This window comes from Neoarius graeffei, chromosome 5 (assembly GCF_027579695.1).
Source record: "Neoarius graeffei isolate fNeoGra1 chromosome 5, fNeoGra1.pri, whole genome shotgun sequence".
NCBI classification, from domain to species: domain Eukaryota; kingdom Metazoa; phylum Chordata; class Actinopteri; order Siluriformes; family Ariidae; genus Neoarius; species Neoarius graeffei.
Window position 1 is genome coordinate 391,785 of NC_083573.1, and position 18,915 is coordinate 410,699.

At 44.5% G+C, this 18,915-nt stretch overlaps 1 protein-coding gene across 5 annotated transcripts in view; it reads right to left on the reverse strand.

Moving 5' to 3' along the window:
- Nucleotides 1-398: 398 nt before the first annotated feature.
- spag1b (sperm associated antigen 1b) overlaps nucleotides 399-18,915 on the reverse strand; it is a 37,240-nt gene continuing 18,723 nt past the window's right edge. For 3 of the 5 annotated variants that reach the window (XM_060920900.1, XM_060920897.1, XM_060920896.1), the window contains 13 exons: nucleotides 16,080-16,239; nucleotides 15,745-15,843; nucleotides 14,416-14,492; nucleotides 13,432-13,544; nucleotides 8,642-8,747; nucleotides 8,420-8,550; nucleotides 8,087-8,193; nucleotides 7,847-7,988; nucleotides 4,341-4,547; nucleotides 3,585-3,684; nucleotides 2,472-2,621; nucleotides 2,023-2,317; nucleotides 399-1,938 (listed from right to left, as the gene is read on the reverse strand). In XM_060920900.1, the coding sequence (XP_060776883.1) occupies nucleotides 1,909-1,938; nucleotides 2,023-2,317; nucleotides 2,472-2,621; nucleotides 3,585-3,684; nucleotides 4,341-4,547; nucleotides 7,847-7,988; nucleotides 8,087-8,193; nucleotides 8,420-8,550; nucleotides 8,642-8,747; nucleotides 13,432-13,544; nucleotides 14,416-14,492; nucleotides 15,745-15,843; nucleotides 16,080-16,239 (1,717 nt within the window). In that variant the 3' untranslated portion in view covers nucleotides 399-1,908. The remainder of the gene's footprint in view (nucleotides 1,939-2,022; nucleotides 2,318-2,471; nucleotides 2,622-3,584; nucleotides 3,685-4,340; nucleotides 4,548-7,846; nucleotides 7,989-8,086; nucleotides 8,194-8,419; nucleotides 8,551-8,641; nucleotides 8,748-13,431; nucleotides 13,545-14,415; nucleotides 14,493-15,744; nucleotides 15,844-16,079; nucleotides 16,240-18,915) is intronic. The other 2 variants (XM_060920899.1, XM_060920898.1) reach the window with 2 other exon arrangements.

An 18,915-nucleotide genomic window follows, 5' to 3' on the forward strand; every position in this document is an offset into this window, starting at 1 on the left:
AAAATCTGAGAATTATTTTAGAACTTAAAAGGAATCTAATTTGAGATTTTGTGCATCTTTGTGCTCTGGAGGGAAAAAAAATGAGAGACAGGAGAAATAAGGCATAGTCTCATTTTGGTTTCACACAGACCTCAGAGCTGTCGAGGAGAAATAAAGGAAACGTATTTGAGAACTCTTTTCTAATTTTCTTTTCCTCTGGAGAATCAGACTGCGAGCATCATCAGACTGCGCTCAGTGTCGACAGGAAATCAGACTGGAAGTGAAGGAACTCAGTGGAGCCCAGTGTGAGAACCACAGCATGAGCACACACACACACACACACACACACACTTCTTACTCATTCCTGTGTGTGTGTGTGTGTGTGTGTGTGGCCATGGTGCTGTGGAAACACTGTGTAAGAAATGAAGCAAATTTCACGATCATATCAGCTCTCTCCCCCACAGGCTAGAAGGGCGGAGCCACAGCACTGGACAGGGCGGAGCTTTCCCCCATCTCCTTTTTCATGATGAACACTTGTAACCATAAGCAGGTCAAAGTGCTGGCTCCGCCCATCAAATTCCACACTACTCATCATTAGCCCCTCCCAAGTTCTGACCACACCTCTGACTGGGTGTTTTGGGGGGAAAAAAATCATATTAAAGCCACAAATGTGTGTGTGTGTGTGTGTGTGTGTGCGCACGCGCGTGCGTTATATGAATTTATTAGCCAGGCTGTTAATGTTCTCCTGTGTGAACTCATCACACTCCACCATCCACAAACACTCAAACAACTGTGCGAGCTGTCTTCTCTCGTCTGAGTCTATCAACATCAGAACCACCTACACACACACACACACACACACACACACACACACACACCAAGGCACTGTTAAGTAATAAACAGTCGAAACATGGTACAGTAGTGTCCAGTGAGGGGTGTGTGTGTGTGTTCACACCGTGAACCCGGGAGCAGTGTGCAGGTGTGTGAGGGATCAGTGGGTAGGATGTGTGTGTGAGATGAGGCGGAGTGTGTGTCCAGCTGTGTGCTGAGGGAGTACGTGAGGTGACACACTTCTGAGGAGCCAAGCACACGCTGCTACATCACCATGGCAACAGGCCGCTTTCAGTGCCTGGCCAAACTCAAAAGTATTTGCTGGACTGTAGGTCTTGATATCATCACCATCATCATCATGTTTATCATTTTCATCATCTTCATCGCCATCATCAGCATCACCATCATCATCACCATCATGTTTATCATTATCATCTTCATTACCATTCTCACCATCATTATCAACACCATAACCATCACCATCATCATCACCATCACCTTGATCATCACCATCATCTTCATCACAATCATCATCACAATCATCACCACCATCTTCATCACCATCACCACCATCAGCAGGATCATCATCACCATCAAGTCAAGTTTATCTGTCCAGTGTTTTTAATAACAGACTGTTGCAAAGAAGCTTTATAGAAATTTAAAGGCTTAAACATGAGCTAATTTTATCTCTAATAAATGTATTTATCCCTCATTATGAAGCCTGAGGTGACGGTGGCGAGGAAAAACTCCCTGAGACATCATGAGAAGAAACCTCGAGAGGAACCAGACTCTAAAGGGAACCCATCCCCATCTGGATGATAACAGACAGCGTGATTATCAATAACTCACTTCAATCACTGTGTCCTATAGAGTCACAAAGTACAACTGTGTTTACAGGAAATTCATTAGTTTAACAGGAAGTCTGCTGAAGTTATAAACTGTTCATGACAACTGCAGTCCTAAAGTTCTCATGATGATTGAAGTCCTCAGACACAGCTGTATTACTGTAAGAGTCCAGAGTGTTTTCTCAGTGTGACTTTCAGACAACCATCATCTTCACATTCATCATCTTCATCACCATCATCATCAGCAGGATCTTCATTCCTCATCATCTTCATCACTCTCCACCTACACACACAGGTATGAGTATACTATTCAACTTGATTAAACAACTACATTTACACACACACACACACACACACACACACACACCTCGACTATGTTGATGCATCTGCGTGTTTGAGATGAACCACTGATGGGCAGAGCCTCAGTGTGCAGTATTTCCATTGAAGGTGGATACTGTGTGGTGGGTGGAGTCTTCACAGTAGGCGGAGTCTCTGTCTGAGGGAGGGTTCTGACCGTGGGCACAGTGTGTGTGATGGGTGGGGTTTGTGATGTGGACAGAGTCTCTGTACCGTTATGTCGAGCTGATACTGAGACAACTGGAACCTCTGGCAGTTTTGTTCTCCAATCAAAGCCATCCAGCTCCATCAGCACCTTACTGAGCCTTTACACCACACACACACACACACACACACACACACACACACACACACAGCTCCTCACTAAACATCTCATCAACATCATTAACTATGTGGAGCAACATCTTCATTTAGACCATGCCATAATTAGCGTTCCAGTGATGCGTGTCTGTGTGTTACCTGTTGACATGCTGCTGTACACTGGGTGTGTTGTGTATTTGTTGTACAGTTCTGTAATCCACATAAGCGAGTTGAAACTTTTCCAGAGTCTCAAACGCCATCGCTCGCCTCATCAGAGGTTTCACACTGAACGGCTTCAGCTGCAGAGCTCTGACACACACACACACACAAACAGGGTATTCGGTAGAGTATATAGTGTTTCGGGTATAGGCAGCAGGGTGTAGTGTTTAGGGTATAGGCAGCAGGGTATAGTGTTTAGGGTATAGGCAGCAGGGTATAGTGTTTAGGGTATAGGCAGCAGGGTATAGTGTTTAGGGTATAGGCAGCAGGGTGTAGTGTTTAGGGTATAGGCAGCAGGGTGTAGTGTTTAGGGTATAGGCAGCAGGGTGTAGTGTTTAGGGTATAGGCAGCAGGGTGTAGTGTTTAGGGTATAGGCAGCAGGGTGTAGTGTTTAGGGTATAGGCAGCAGGGTGTAGTGTTTAGGGTATAGGCAGCAGGGTGTAGTGTTTAGGGTATAGGCAGCAGGGTGTAGTGTTTAGGGTATAGGCAGCAGGGTGTAGTGTTTAGGGTATAGGCAGCAGGGTGTAGTGTTTAGGGTATAGGCAGCAGGGTATAGTGTTTAGGGTATAGGCAGCAGGGTATCGTGTTTAGGGTATAGGCAGCAGGGTATAGTGTTTAGGGTATAGGCAGCAGGGTGTAGTGTTTAGGGTATAGGCAGCAGGGTGTAGTGTTTAGGGTATAGGCAGCAGGGTGTAGTGTTTAGGGTATAGGCAGCAGGGTGTAGTGTTTAGGGTATAGGCAGCAGGGTGTAGTGTTTAGGGTATAGGCAGCAGGGTATAGTGTTTAGGGTATAGGCAGCAGGGTATAGTGTTTAGGGTATAGGCAGCAGGGTATAGTGTTTAGGGTATAGGCAGCAGGGTGTAGTGTTTAGGGTATAGGCAGCAGGGTGTAGTGTTTAGGGTATAGGCAGCAGGGTGTAGTGTTTAGGGTATAGGCAGCAGGGTGTAGTGTTTAGGGTATAGGCAGCAGGGTGTAGTGTTTAGGGTATAGGCAGCAGGGTGTAGTGTTTAGGGTATAGGCAGCAGGGTGTAGGGAGCAGGGTGTAGTGCTCACCGGCTGCAGTCTGACACACACTCAGAACACTGTCCCATCTTCAGGAAGCATGCAGCTCTGTTACAGTACAGAAAAAACACGTCCTCCTCACTGTACACACCTGCAGTCACACACACACACACACACACACACACACACACACACACACACACACACCCCCTGTGTCCAAAATCGCTCACTCATTCACCACACCCTACTCCCAATCTAGGGAATTACTGTATAGAGGACTATATAGTGAGCTCATTGGTAAAATGTAAAAACTCTTTCGGACACTAGTCCGTCACGCTGGTATTTACGTCATTACTGTCGCACGATTAAAACGTACCAGATCAGGCTTTCAAAATAATAAACACACGCATGTTTCTGTGATAAATCCATATTATACTGAGCGCATTTCCCACATTAATCAGTACAGAGTACCTGCGGCTTTCAGTTCTTTTAAATCAAGGCTGAATCCTTTCTTTCTTCTTCGCCGCTGCCTTTTATTAAATCACATTTGAGACTTTTAATTTGATTTCTTTCACCGCGACCACAATGCATGATGGGATATATTGCTTGGTTCGTGACCATCAGTTGTACACTACTTTTCGTGATGCATTGTGGGATACTTTGAGTGCACTATATAGGGTGTAAATAATCCTATCATTTCAGACAGCACTACAAAATGGCGTCCTCACTATATAGTGAGTAGGGAGTGATTTCAGACACAGGCACAGTCTCAGGGCTCGGGGTAATACACTGTGTGTGTGTGTGTACCTGATTGAGTAAGTGCTGTGATGCCGTGTGTGTATTTCTCAGCTGCATCTCCGTATTGTCCATTCTTGTACAGCTCATTTCCCTCACTCCTCACTACTGCAGCTTCCACACCCTGTCTCACTCCATCTGTCTGTCTCTCCAGATAGAGATCTGTCTGTCTCTCTGCATTCCTCTGAGTCTGTTTGTCCACTTCCAAACTTTCAATACCTGCGAGAAAAAGACACACACACACACACAGTGCAGATGAGATGGTCTGTGATTAGCCACGAGGGTGATGAGCAGTGTTGGGTAAGTTACTTTAAAAATGTAATTCGTTACAGTTACAAGTTACCTTGTTTAAAATGTAATTGTAGTGTAACTTTTTCAATTACTTTTAAAAAGTAATGTAACTAGTTACTTTTGGATTACTTTTTAATTACTTTAAGGTTTTAATGAATATTGACCCATGTTCACCATTTAATTTTTGAAAACCGACAGTGTGAACCTTAAAGCAGTACTAAGCTGAGAGGGAATTGCTGACAAGCAATCACAGGAGGTCCATAAGAGATGCTTGCACCGTGCATGTGATTCTCAGATTCCTGTCATAGGGGCCATACTCTTCTGTTCCTCCCCTAGGCTCTACTGTTTTCACAGTTTGCAGACTACACAAGCAGGTTCAGAAACCACTTCTTTCCCACAGCGGTCACCTTATTGAACTCTTCCCAAAGACCAGTCTTTCGTTCCCCTCTATCCACACCTTACCATCCATATAGTGTTCCTCTTCAATTCACATCTGTATAGCCCTATCTACAGTGGTATAGGATTACCTGTATAATGATTCCATCTGTATTCATCACATTTATTTATACCATGCTATTTTTCATTGCCCTGTGCATTGTACTGCCATAACTACATTGTACATGCTCTGCACATATAACCATCTTTACTTACACTAGCTGTAAATAACGGCATTTTGTCTCTAAATACTGCATTATGTGCAGTCTGCACGTGTTGCACTTGATTAGATGCCAAACTGCATTTCATTACTTCATACATGTGCAATGACAATGAAGTGTTCTACTTTAATCTAGTAATAAATAACCAAAGTGAGACTTTTACATCACATTTTATTTTTCTTGTTTTTCTCTTTGCTTGTAAAATGAAACATGGCACAATACAGCCCATCAAGAATTAAGACTGACGATGGGTAGTCAGTCATTGAACATTTAAGAGTCAATGGAATGTTGATTACAAAAAAATACAATAAACAATAAACACATTCAAGTGAATGGTAGTAGCCTAGCACGTAGCTAACTAGGGAAACGACATGTGTGCTTAACTGTTGTTGTGATATATGACAGTGAATCAATCGTACATCATTATATTATGTTGCCCACTGGGATTAATAACAACGATGGTATGTAGGTGGGTGTCAGTTGTTCTAGAGCTGGTAGTTCAACATATTTCGTCAGCATAGCCTACCTTGCTGTTAATGTGCTTACAACCTCAAAATGAATGCCTTCTGATCGGAAATAAACCAGTGAGTTGCACTTACCTCTAAATGTTTCCTTAGGTTTGACATAGACTGCTTCGACGTGGACAACTTCTTGATGGCCGGCAAACACTGCTTGCATTGGACAGTTAAATTTGAGCCATTTTCAGTGATGTAGATGAAATGCTTCTTAAATTTCCAATGCTTGAAGGCGTCTGACATGACTGCTGCCAGGGCCGTAACCAGGATTTTTCAAATACCGAGGTCAAACATTGCGATACATCTTATTTGCCAAAAAAAAAATGTCCTAATATGGTGACTTTTCATACATTTTGGAAACGAGTCAAAATCACAAGCCCAACAAGATGAACATGTACATAGGTGAACATGTTTATTTTAACAATTTCAAAACTGCACGATCACAAAAGTATTTTGTGTGTATGTGTGTGCGTGCGTGGGTGAGTGAGTGAGTGTGTGAGAGTGAGTGAGTGAGAGTTTGAGTGAGTGATGGAGTGTGAGTGTGTAAGAGTGAGTGAGTGTGAGTGGGTGAGAGTGACAACGCAATCTAGCCGAGCCTGAATGGACTTCAATTGCTTTTTAAAAAATATCTGCCCTTTTCAATAGCAAAATACTAGACGGTTATTGGACAAAACCGACTAAACCGCTCCATTGGGAGACTGAGCCTCACTGGGGATGGGAGTCAATAAGAGGGGCGGGACAAGACTTCCCGAGAGGAGGCTCATCTCCAGCTGCTGATTGGAGGAGGAGCTGTGAACGCGGCTGGGCTGCTCATGATTGACAGAAAGCAGTCAGAGGCGGTACATCATGCTGTAAATAAAATGTGAACATAATAAGTTTGCTACCCGTTTTCATTTCCGTTCGAAAATACAACCAATGATCAAAACAATAGTGTCTTGTTCCCGTTAGCCTATAGTCTGGTAAGTTAGCAAAATAGCTCAAGTCTCGTCAGCACCAATAACTTCATAAACAACAGGTCCCGACTGTCCAGCCTTTTCTGATCTGAAACGCACCAAATCACATCGAGAGAGAGAATAAAAGAGTTTGTGCCGCCTGGAAAACCAAAATCCTATCTAGCTAAGTGGCTTCGACTGTTGTTGCTTGAAATGCTAATTAAAATTGCACTGTTAATGATCATAAGCATTCCGGCACATAACTGTCAGTGACTGGCAAAATTAACTCCCCTTCTTCCCTCTTTCTTTTTCTCTCACTTGCTGACTTTCCAGAGCTGAGTTTGGTTTGTTTTAGTGGAGTAGACTTCTTCATCTTATGCCAATTTTCAGATTCCACGACTAATTGACAAACTGGCTGGCTGCGGAGTCGGACCTTGATGAGAACACTTCTCAGCTCTTGTGTATCCCGCGGTGCTGAGCTGACTATCGCGAGGCTGCCGGATATGAAATGTTTCCAATGTCGGATATTTCAGCTTCGTTTAAAAATGATTATGTGGACTTTATTTTTAGACAAACAAATGAGAACAGGGGGATGCAAGCTGAATTTAGAATTTTCCACCGATCAAAGTCAGAACAATTTTCATCATATATTAATTTCACATTTCTGAGTGAAAAAAAAATACCGTGGGAAAAAAATGCCGAGGACATGAGCTCGGTGTCCTCAATGGTGGTTACGGCCCTGACTGCTGCTTGAGCTGAACTGAACCGCGCGCTTCTTGCTGCTCTAGTGCTCAAGCACAGAAACAGAGTGGCGCTGCTGCTGGCAAACATGATAGGAAAACCCAGGACAGACAAGGAGCCGTGGCGGGAAACGGCAAAATTATGCGCAAAGCAATAAAAATATCCTTGCTCATGTCGCAAAGGTTTTTGTTTTTCAAATGTAACTAAAATTGTAATTCTCAATATTTCCATAAGTAACTGTAACTGAATTACATATTTTCCTGTTGTAACTGTAACGAATTACAGTTACACTTTTTTTGTAATTAAATTACGTAACGTCGTTACATGTAATTCGTTACTCCCCAACACTGGTGATGAGTGTGTTATGATAACATCATCACCACCTCCTGCACCACCTGTCTCTTCCTCCTTTTCCTCATCCACTTCCTGTATCAGAAGCTTCTTGCCTCTAATTGGCTGGTCTGTTGGGCGTGGTTTATGCTGCAGCTCTGCATTTATTTTCTTATTCAGTTCCTGCAGGAGGTTCTGTTCACACACACACAGTGTTGTTCAGGTAAATGAAGTGGTGAAAAGCATGCTCAGCTGTGCTGAAATGACTAGACGCTCTGTGTGTGTTTTCTAACCTGAGCTGTGATGTTGTGAGGTTCAGACTGAAGAACAGTTATGAGGTCATCGTGAGCTGCCTGTAGCTTCCCCAGGTGTGTGTAGACAGTTGCACGACGCAGCAGAGCTACAAAACACACACAGAGTGAAATCAGAGACTGAGGTGACGCTCCTGAACAGCAGTGATGGTGGTTCAGGAGATGCTGACAGTGTATGGTGAGGGGTGTGGTTAGATCAGGTGACCTGAAATGAGATCATGTGAGATGAGATGAGTTCAGGTGAAGTGAAATCAGCTGAGATGAGATTAGATCAGATCAGCTGAGATGAGGTGAGATGAGGTAAAGAACTCTCACCTTTACAGTTGTGTGTTTCGATGTGCAGCACAGCGTCACAGTCTCTCAGTGCATCAGTCCAGCGCTGCAGTTTAATCTCCGCCTGAGCTCGATTATTAAACCCAGCTACTGTGGGCAAGAAACACAGACTCCTGCACACACACACACACACACAAATACAAATATATACACACAAACAACACACGTGCAATGGTTGCGCAGTGTGTGTGTGTGAGATCAGACCTGGTGTAATAGGCTACGGCCTCATCCCAATCCTTCACTCTGAAGGCCTCATTTCCTTTCTCCCTCTCCCGAGTGGCTAACACACATTTCTCCTGGTGTGTCAGAGCTGAAGTAAAAAATAAATAAAACAAATCAGGCCATGATCAGACATCCAATCTGAAATGGTGCCCTGTTTCCACCTCCCCATTCCCTGAACACACTGCAGTGCATGATGGGAGCTCGGGACTTGAATCTTTTATGAGGTAACGAGGTGCAGAGCGCTGAAACACACACATGTGATTTCCTCATTTCATTATTCACACTGCACTGAAACATGACAACAAAATCAACAGAACAGTGTGTTATCTGAGACATCAGTACAGTGTGTGTGTGTGTGTGTGTGTGTGTGTGTGAGAGAGAGAGAATGCATCTGAGGTGTGCATGTGGTGTACACAATGCAAAAAATTCTCATCTCATCTCATTATCTCTAGCCACTTTATCCTGTTCTACAGGGTCGCAGGCGAGCTGGATCCTATCCCAGCTGACTACGGGTGAAAGGCGGGGTTCACCCTGGACAAGTCGCCAGGTCATCACAGGGCTGACACATAGACACAGACAACCATTCACACTCACATTCACACCTACGCTCAATTTAGAGTCACCAGTTAACCTAACCTGCATGTCTTTGGACTGTGGGGGAAACCGGAGCACCCGGAGGAAACCCACGCGGACACGGGGAGAACATGCAAACTCCACACAGAAAGGCCCTCGCCGGCTACGGGGCTTGACCCCGGACCTTCTTGCTGTGAGGCGACAGCGCTAACCACTACACCACCATGCCGCCCCACAATGTAAAAAATTGAAAACTGAATTTGAGGAGAAAATTACTTAATACTAGTGAAATGATCTTTCTGCATGGACAGATATTCTCAGATGTTTTAACGAGCAAAAATAAGTCAGTTGCAATCTAGAACTCGGTTTAATAATCTCAGAACTGGTGTCTGGTCTTCTTCTAATAGGAAATGCTGGATCATTTCAACTAGTTTCAAGAGATTTTCACTTGCTAAGACATCATTTTTTGCAGTGCAGTGTGGTTCTGTGTAAAACAGCTGACTGTGTGACAGAATGGTGCGTTGAATGATTGACAGTAACGGAGGCACATCGATGTCTGTGTCCGAGAAAAATCCGGAACGCTGGGACCGGGGTGGGACATTTTTGGCATTCTTCTTTCCAAAACCAGCATGAATTCGGACGTCTCTGTAGAAGGTCCGCATGGCTTTCTGCTTCAGATCACTTCCTGCTTCACTTTTTCTTCCAACGCGTCTCTGATCCCACAGTAACCCTGCTCGTGTTTGAAGAGGGGTATAAACGTGCACAGCAAACAAAGTCACCTCAACACTCAGTTCCCCCGCCGTGACTGTTTTGAATACAGCATTGGTTTGCTCCGAGTATTCATATTTCCAATGTGTAGTGTTTACAGATAAATATTTATATATTTATTTATTTATTACAGAGACACGAGTGCTTTAGTGTGAAATACACCACTAGTATTTTTAATCTGAGCTCCATCTGGGACATGGAGAACCAAAACTGGGACATAAATCTCTCAGTATCACTCGTGAGGAAATCGATGAGTTGTTTTGATAAATTTGGGGACTTTTTGTTTGTGAATGTGTCGATATAATAAAAAGAAAATCACACACACTTTGGCTGGGGTGGCACGGTGGTGTAGTGGTTAGTGCTGTCGCCTCACAGCAAGAAGGTCCTGGGTTCGAGCCCCGTGGCCGGCGAGGGCCTTTCTGTGCGGAGTTTGCATGTTCTCCCCGTGTCCGCGTGGGTTTCCTCCGGGTGCTCCGGTTTCCCCCACAGTCCAAAGACATGCAGGTTAGGTTAACTGGTGACTCTAAATTGAGCGTAGGTGTGAATGTGAGTGTGAACGGTTGTCTGTGTCTAATGGCCCTTTTCCACTACCCTTTTTCAGCTCGCTTCAGCTCACTTCAGCCCGACACGGCTCGCGTTTCAACTACCAAAAACCAGCACGACTCAGCTCGCTTCAGCCCTGATTAGCCCCTAAAACTCGCACCGTTTTGGAGTGGGGCTGAAGCGAGCCAAACCGTGCCGAGTGAGGCTGGGGGCGTGAGCAGACACTCCCCTGTGCACTGATTGGTGAGGAGGAGTGTCCTCACATGCCCACACACGCCCCGCGAGCACGCTGGGATCTGTAAACACCGTAAACCCGGAAGAAGGAGAATTACGAATTATGAGAATTTCTGAAGCCTTATGCGCCTCGCCTCATCTATACGCTCTTGCCAGTATCTGTCTGCGTTGTCGGTGACAACAAGCCACAGCACCAAGACCAGCAACACTAACGACACCATGTCCTCCATGTTTATTGTTTACTATCCGGGTCGTGAGACTACCGCTTAAAAGATCACTGATGTCACTGTTTGCGCTGCTTAACGACATCACCTGACGTCCACCCACTTTCGCTAACTCCACCCAATGTGTCCACCCACTTCCAGCCAGCACAGTTCAGCGCGGTTGTAGTCGAAATGCAACTCCAACAGCCCCGCTCAGCTCGACTCAGCACGACTCAGCACGGCACGGCTCAGCCGCGTTTGTAGTGGAAAAGCGGCATATGTGTCAGCCCTGTGATGACCTGGCGACTTGTCCAGGGTGAACCCCGCCTTTCACCCGTAGTCAGCTGGGATAGGATCCAGCTTGCCTGCGACCCTGTAGAACAGGATAAAGCAGCTACAGATAATGAGATGAAATGAGACACTTTGGCTTGAAGATATGAAGTTTATCTTCTCATACTGAAAAACTCATTTTTCAGACGAAATCCATCACAGATCTGAGGGACACATTTAAATAAATAATATTGTCTGGCTTTTTTCTGTGGTCTATCAGATATATTCCATTCAGTGAGCATGATACTGAACGAGTCGAAGACGAGTCGCTGAATGGAATATATTTGATAGACCACGGAAAAAAGCCAGGCAATATTATTATTATTATTATTATTAGACATACACATTTGATGGAACAATTATAGATTTTACAAAAAGTTAAGTACAGGGTTTACAAATTGCCACAGTCACTCACTAGTGTGGAAGTTTTATGTGTAACATGTATCTTACTGCATTTTCAATTCACTGCGACAGTTTACTGCGGGCGCCACTGGTGAACAAAGAAACGCTTCGACGCATTCACAGCAGAAAACTCTCATTGGATATTCACATCAGCTCCGACATGTGACATCATGTTGTCTTGACAACCGTGCGATATTGTAAACCATATTCAACACTCATTCTCCATTGGGTAGAGTGACATCATACACATAGGATAAGCGATATGCGAACAATATTGCATGCTATCGAACCAAATGAATGAAACCTGCTAGGAGGGAATAGAGCACGTTTTTATTCCATCAAAAAAGTGTCCTGTATGTATAATATTTCCCGATATTTCACTATGATGATGTCACTCCCAGTGTTTTCCTGCTGACTGGACGTGCGTTGTCAAAATGGTGAACCGGGTCAAAATTAAAATTCTTTAAATTAACTTGCATATTTTTTATGGATGTCTCCAAATAATAAAGAACATTACACAGTGGGGTGAAGAGATGAAGTTGATCTCCTCATGTTGAAAATATTCTCTTCGTTCACTTTACTCAGTCGTGATATATACATTCACTTCTCGAAGATAAACTTCATATCTTCACACAACCGTATATTTCAACAGTTATTCCAGAAATCGAGTCGGACATGAGCTGATCGCGTAGCACTGAGTTGTCTATAATCTGTGGATGGTGAGACTGAATGGAATAAATGTTTTATTCTCTCCACATTCACTGGATTTTGAGGAACAGAGCATTTTTATTTGAATTTTTGCAAATCTGATAAATAAAAACTTTATACAAAACATCCAACAAAATCACTTAGAATGTAAACAAACCGGCGAAATGACCGGAGCAATTTGTGAAAAATGTGATAATTCTTGAAAAACAAAAAAAGATCTGTTCTTCCCATCAAATAGTTTTATTCCATATTTTGTTGCTGCTTTTGTATTTTTGGGGTTTTGTTTTCAAGTCAAGTTTTTATTTCATACTTGGTTGGTTCAGTAGCATGATCGGCCATTTTGTTTTTCTTCTGTAGGGTTTTTCTGGTGGTTGACAAATTAACTTAAAGGTGCATTACTGCTACCAACTGGGCTGGTGTGGAACAGGAGATATTGGGGGGAGGACTACATTCTTTTCACCATTTCTGTTTCTTTTAAATACTTGATAAAGTGATATAGGTGACTTGATGCACTCCACCATTTTGTTTTTCTCTACTCAGAGTCTATGAGCTGATATCCTAGTCATAGAGTAGCCAATCAGAGCATCCGATTGTTCATATCCAGTGAATGTGGATAGAATTATATATATATATATACACACACACACACAGCGCGCGTGCGCACGCACACACACACACACACACACACACACACACACACACGTCACCCTAGACCCTGAAGCTCCGTTGTGCCACATCACGCTGCAAGGCTGTGTAAAAGCACACACACACACTGATGCGGCTTCATGTGGTTCAGTGTAATTCACTAAACCCAGAGTACTGAGGGATCTTACAGCACATTATCTGTGTAAAAAGGGCTTCAGGTGTCAATGTGGTGTGTGTGTGTATGATATGTGTGATTGTGTGTATAATATGCATGTGTGTATGGTGCGTATGATGTGTGTGTGTGTTTGATATATATGTGTGTGTGCGTGCGTGCGTGTGTGTGTGAGAGTGAGAAACAGAACTCACCTGAGGTGTCAATGTGCTGTGTGATGTGTGTGTGGGTGGAGTTCATCACAGCAGGAGCATCATTCTTACTGACATCCTCATCGATCTGAGCACATTCTCCATCAACATCAAACCTACAGCACAGGAACAACACATCATCAGGACATCACACACACACACGCACACCATACACACACACACACACACACACACACACATACATACATACATACATACATACATACATAATACCACACACACACACACACACACACACACACACACACACACACACACCATACCACACACACACACCCACACACACCATACCACACACACACACACATACATAATACCACACACACACACACACACACACACACATCATACCACACACACACACACACACACACCATACCACACACACACACACACACACACACACACACACACACACACACACCATACCACACACACACACACACACACACCATACCACACACACACACACACACACACACACACACACACACACACACACACACACACACACATCATACCACACACACACACACACACCATACCACACACACACACACACCATACCACACACACACACACACACACACACACACACACACATACATACATCATACCACACACACACACACACACACACACACACACCATACACACACACACACACACACACACACATACATAATACCACACACACACACACACACACACACATCATACCACACACACACACCCACACACACAATCATACCACACACACACACACACATCATACCACACACACACACCCACACACACAATCATACCACACACACACACACACACACACCATACACATCTCTCACACACACACAAACACACGCATCACCATACACAGAATACACATCACACACACACACGCCACCATACACATTATACGCATCTCACACACACACAAATCACATCATACTCATCACACACACACACCTGTCCCAGTCACTGTATGCACGGGGAACAGCACGTCGTTTACTGTGTGTTGTCTTAGCTTTGGGGATTGTTGGTCTCTGTGGATGATTCAAAATTTATATTACACACACACACACACACACACACACACACACACACACGCACAGGGCATAAAGTCAGGCCGACATAAGTTAGATTTCATCACCATGGACAAAGACACTGGGGGCAGAATGAACCTGAACCCCATCAGGACGGGGTCACAGTCCGGCTCACATTTATTCTTAAAACTATTCTGTGTGAAGATCAACAGTAATTCACTCACACGCGCGTGTTCATGTGAGCAGGGACACGCTACCAGAGTACAGCCTGAGGTCATGCGGTTCAGTCGCAACACTAACAGGTGCTACTTAGATTAGATTAGATTAGATTAGATTAGATTGAACTTTATTGATCCCTTTGGGAGGGTTCCCTCAGGGAAATTAAAATTCCAGCAGCATCATTACAGATAAACAAAGAAAATAGAGAAAACTTCTAGATAAATTAAGTATTTACACAAACAAAAAAAAGAAAAAAGTCCAGCAGGAGAGATATTGCACATTTATATTACACATTGTCTGGTATTGCTTATTGTTAGTCTAGACTACTGCTCCTTCCCGTCCTCTGATCTCCTGTTACCCCTCCCCCCCAGAGAGGAGTTGTACAGTCTGATGGCGTGAGGGACAAAGGAGTTTTTGAGTCTGTTCGTCCTGCACTTGGGAAGGAGCATTCTGTCACTGAACAGGCTCCTCTGGTTGCTGGTGACGGTGTGCAGAGGGTGACTGGCATCGTCCATGATGTTCAATTCGTTTGTCCAGACGAATGTTTCCATTTGTCTGGACAAACGTCCATTACTGCAACATTGCAAACACTGACAGAGAACATTCAGCTCAGAGCACCATGGGTCACGATCAACATCGATGATATAACAACATCATGATCTATCATTACACACCTAGTGTTAGCTCCAGTGTTAGCACAGCTGAAGCGCCTGACAGCAATTTACCACACAACAGTTTAAAGATTTGCCTCAGGTTTTTATGACCATACACAACCTGTCAATAACACACACACACACACACAGCATGTGGCGGTGTTTACGTCACTGAGACTCCCTCAGTGCTGATGTCCACCTGTAAATCCTCAGGATGAACTGAGATGATCTTCAGAAGAAAACGGTAATAATGAACAGAGGAGACTGTATCAGCGCTGAAATCAACAAACAGCCGACAACATGAAAGGAGAAGCTGCTGCTGTAGTGAAAGGCTCACACTACCGGGGTGTGTGTGTGGGTGTGTGGGTGTGTGTGTGTACCTGGGGTGTGCGGTTGTGTACAGGTGTGTGTGTGTCGGTGTTGAGAACAGGTGACTGTGTGAGCTGTTGCTCACTCTCCGTGATCTCTCTCTGCCAGGCCTGGGGACCACACACACACACACACACACACACACACACACACACCTCTCAGACTATGCACACATCACATTGGCGTTCCCATTTCACATGCGGTTGAGCACCAGTTTCGTCTTTTACAGACATCATGACCATGTAATTCCACCACAATACAATCAGGATGAAACGATTTAATTGTAAAACTGTGAAAGTAACAGAGCAAATGTCAGGATTTAACGGTAACGATGCACCTGTCCTACCTGTAAGTCATCAGTGATGTGTTTCCATTCGTCTGCAGAGAAGGAGGCCGGGGTTGCTGGACACATGTCCTTCCTCAGAGCGCGATGTCTCGGGTCCAGTGTCTCAATGCGCTTCTCGCAGAACTCTATCAGGTGTGGATACGCCCCCTCTGTGCCTGACCTGAAGGGTGGGTGGAGTCAATATAATAACCAGTCAACAGTGAGGGGTGTGCGTGCAGCCCATGCAGTCAGTCTACCACGGCTAACTCGTGATATTAGAGCTCTGATGTGTAGATATGATTTTCATCACAAAAGAGCTCAAAATACAAAAGCCGGTCATAAACAGATAACCTACAGAGGAAACAAAACAACGCACCTCGTTAGAGATTCAAAGCACGACTATGACTCGAATGTCATCAGTGAGAACAAAAAGACTCTGCAAACCTGTGGACAATCCTTAAATCTGTGATTTCAAAGCCCTCAGTGTAGGATCTGTGGAAGCTGCCTCTGGGTTGACGGAGGAGCCGTGCGAGATCGCGAATGGGTTTACTGAGGAGTTTTTAACAGCCTTTATGAAAATAAGACAAAATATGCTGCTTTCGTTTTCCCCACCTGCACCGTCACCTCAAACTCAGAACGTTTTCAGGTTATCCAGAATTAATGACGATTACGTCTGTAAGGACCAGGAGTTGGCCTCGCGGTTAGCGTGTCCGCCTCTCGACTGGGAGATCGCGAGTTCTACTCGTGGTCGGGTCGTACCAAAGACCATCATAAAAATGGTACCTACTACCATCTGGCAAGGCACGCTGCAATACAGATGAGAGTGGGGAGTCAAACTCTCACGGTTACCAGAGGACCCGCCCCCACTGTAACCCTAGCTGTATAGGCGAGAGGCCGAGGGCTATCGAAACGGAGATCGGCGCCGCACCCATACGCCTCAAACAGCTGGTTAGTACTGGGACAGGAGACTGCCTGGGAAGAACCAGATCCTGGCGTGAGAGGGACTTTGACTTGACGTCTGTAAGGAGTTGAAGAAAATCAAGACATCAAAGCCTACTGGTCTCGTAAACTTCCCTGCTCGTCTCCTCGAAGGCGGAGCTCCTGCACTTGCAAAGCCACTTCCTGTTCTGATTAATCGATCCCTTGCTGAAGGTCCCGTCCCATCTGACTGCAAACATGCTTTTGTGACTCCCATCCACAAGGCTGGTTCAGAAACCGATACTGCCTACTCCAGGCCTGTGTCAACTCTGGTCTACTCCCACCTCCAGGAAAACAAGCTCCTATCTTTCTATTTATCAATCTGGCGATCGACTGCTGCATTCGACCAGCACCTGTCTCACGGATGTCACGAACAAACTGCTCCACAATATGGACAAAGGTCGATTCACTGGGATGGTCTTTTTAGACCTTTCCGAGACCTTTGACGGCCTCGACCACATCATCACGCTGGACAAACTGCCTTCCTTTGGATTTATGGACTCCGATGTCTGCTGGTTTAAAGCCTACCTGACTAATAGAACTCAAAGTGTCAATGTTAATGGTGTTGTTTCTGACCCACAGTTTATTCACTTTGGCGTTCCACAGGGTTCCGTACTTGGCTTGCTACTTCTCATGGTGTAGATCAATGAACTGGCATCTGTAGTCCAGAACGGTGACATTGAAGATACTTTGCTTTTTTTTTCATGAGTAGCTTCATTGCAGAAACTGACCCTCTCTTATTTAGGGACCTCGATCATATTATAAACTGGCATGACAAGTTTTTATTCCTGAACTACTCCAAAACCGTGTTTATAGGCACACCTCAAAGCCTTGCCAGGGTGAACAATTTTTGTGTTACGACACACAATAAGACCTTCAGGAGAGTTTATTAGTTCAAGTATCTTGGTGTTATGCTTGATCCAACCCTCTCTTGGAATGACCATATTGACCACATTTCCACCAAAACCTCCTCTCGGTTGGGCGTGTTCCAGAAAGCCCGTAACTTTATCCCTCGTGTGGCTTGTATCACTTTGTATCACGCTGTGATCCGTCCCCTGTTCGATTACTGCTCAGCTGTCTGGGACGATCGTGGAAAAACTCATCGCGACTACTTGGGAAAACTTCAAAGGCATGCGGTCAGTATTACTGAGGGTCGCAAAATCCAACAGCAAGAAATCAGTCGCATTCTGAGTTGGTCATCGTTCGAATCTCGCAGGAAATCAGAATCATTTATTTTGTCATTGTAAAACATTGTAAGACATTGTCACAACGAAATTTAAAGTGCGACTTCTTCTGGTGCATAGAAGTATACATTCATAACACTCACTCACGCCATACACTCATACCAAACTCATACTGATACATACACATCATAGGACAGGTCACATAAACAGTATAAAAATAGATTTTTTTTCTTTTTTTCTCCTTTTCCCCTCTTTTCCTTCTTTTAAAAAAAAAAGGATCACAGTACTGGAAAGTGCAAATGCAGTGCAACCAGGCAAGATAATCATTCAGCATGATGAAGTCCTATTTCTGTAAGTGAATGTTTAGAGTTGTGATGGCTGTGGGGAAAAAGCTGTCTCTGAATCTGGTTGTGCGGGTTCTGGCAGACCTGTAACGCCTTCCTGAGGGGAGTACGGTAACTGAAAGTGTTCATGGCCTGGGTGAGAGGAGTCCTTGATTATGTTTTTTGCTCTGCTGAGGTAACGGAATGAGGTGATGCTGTCAAGTGTGGGCAGGGAGCAGCCAATGATCTTTTCTGCAGACCTGATGACCCTTTGCAGTGATTTTTTTCTGTGCCACAGTGCAGCTTGCATACCACACTGTGATGCAGTACGTCAGTATGCTCTCTAGAGCAGAGCGATAAAAGGTCACCAGC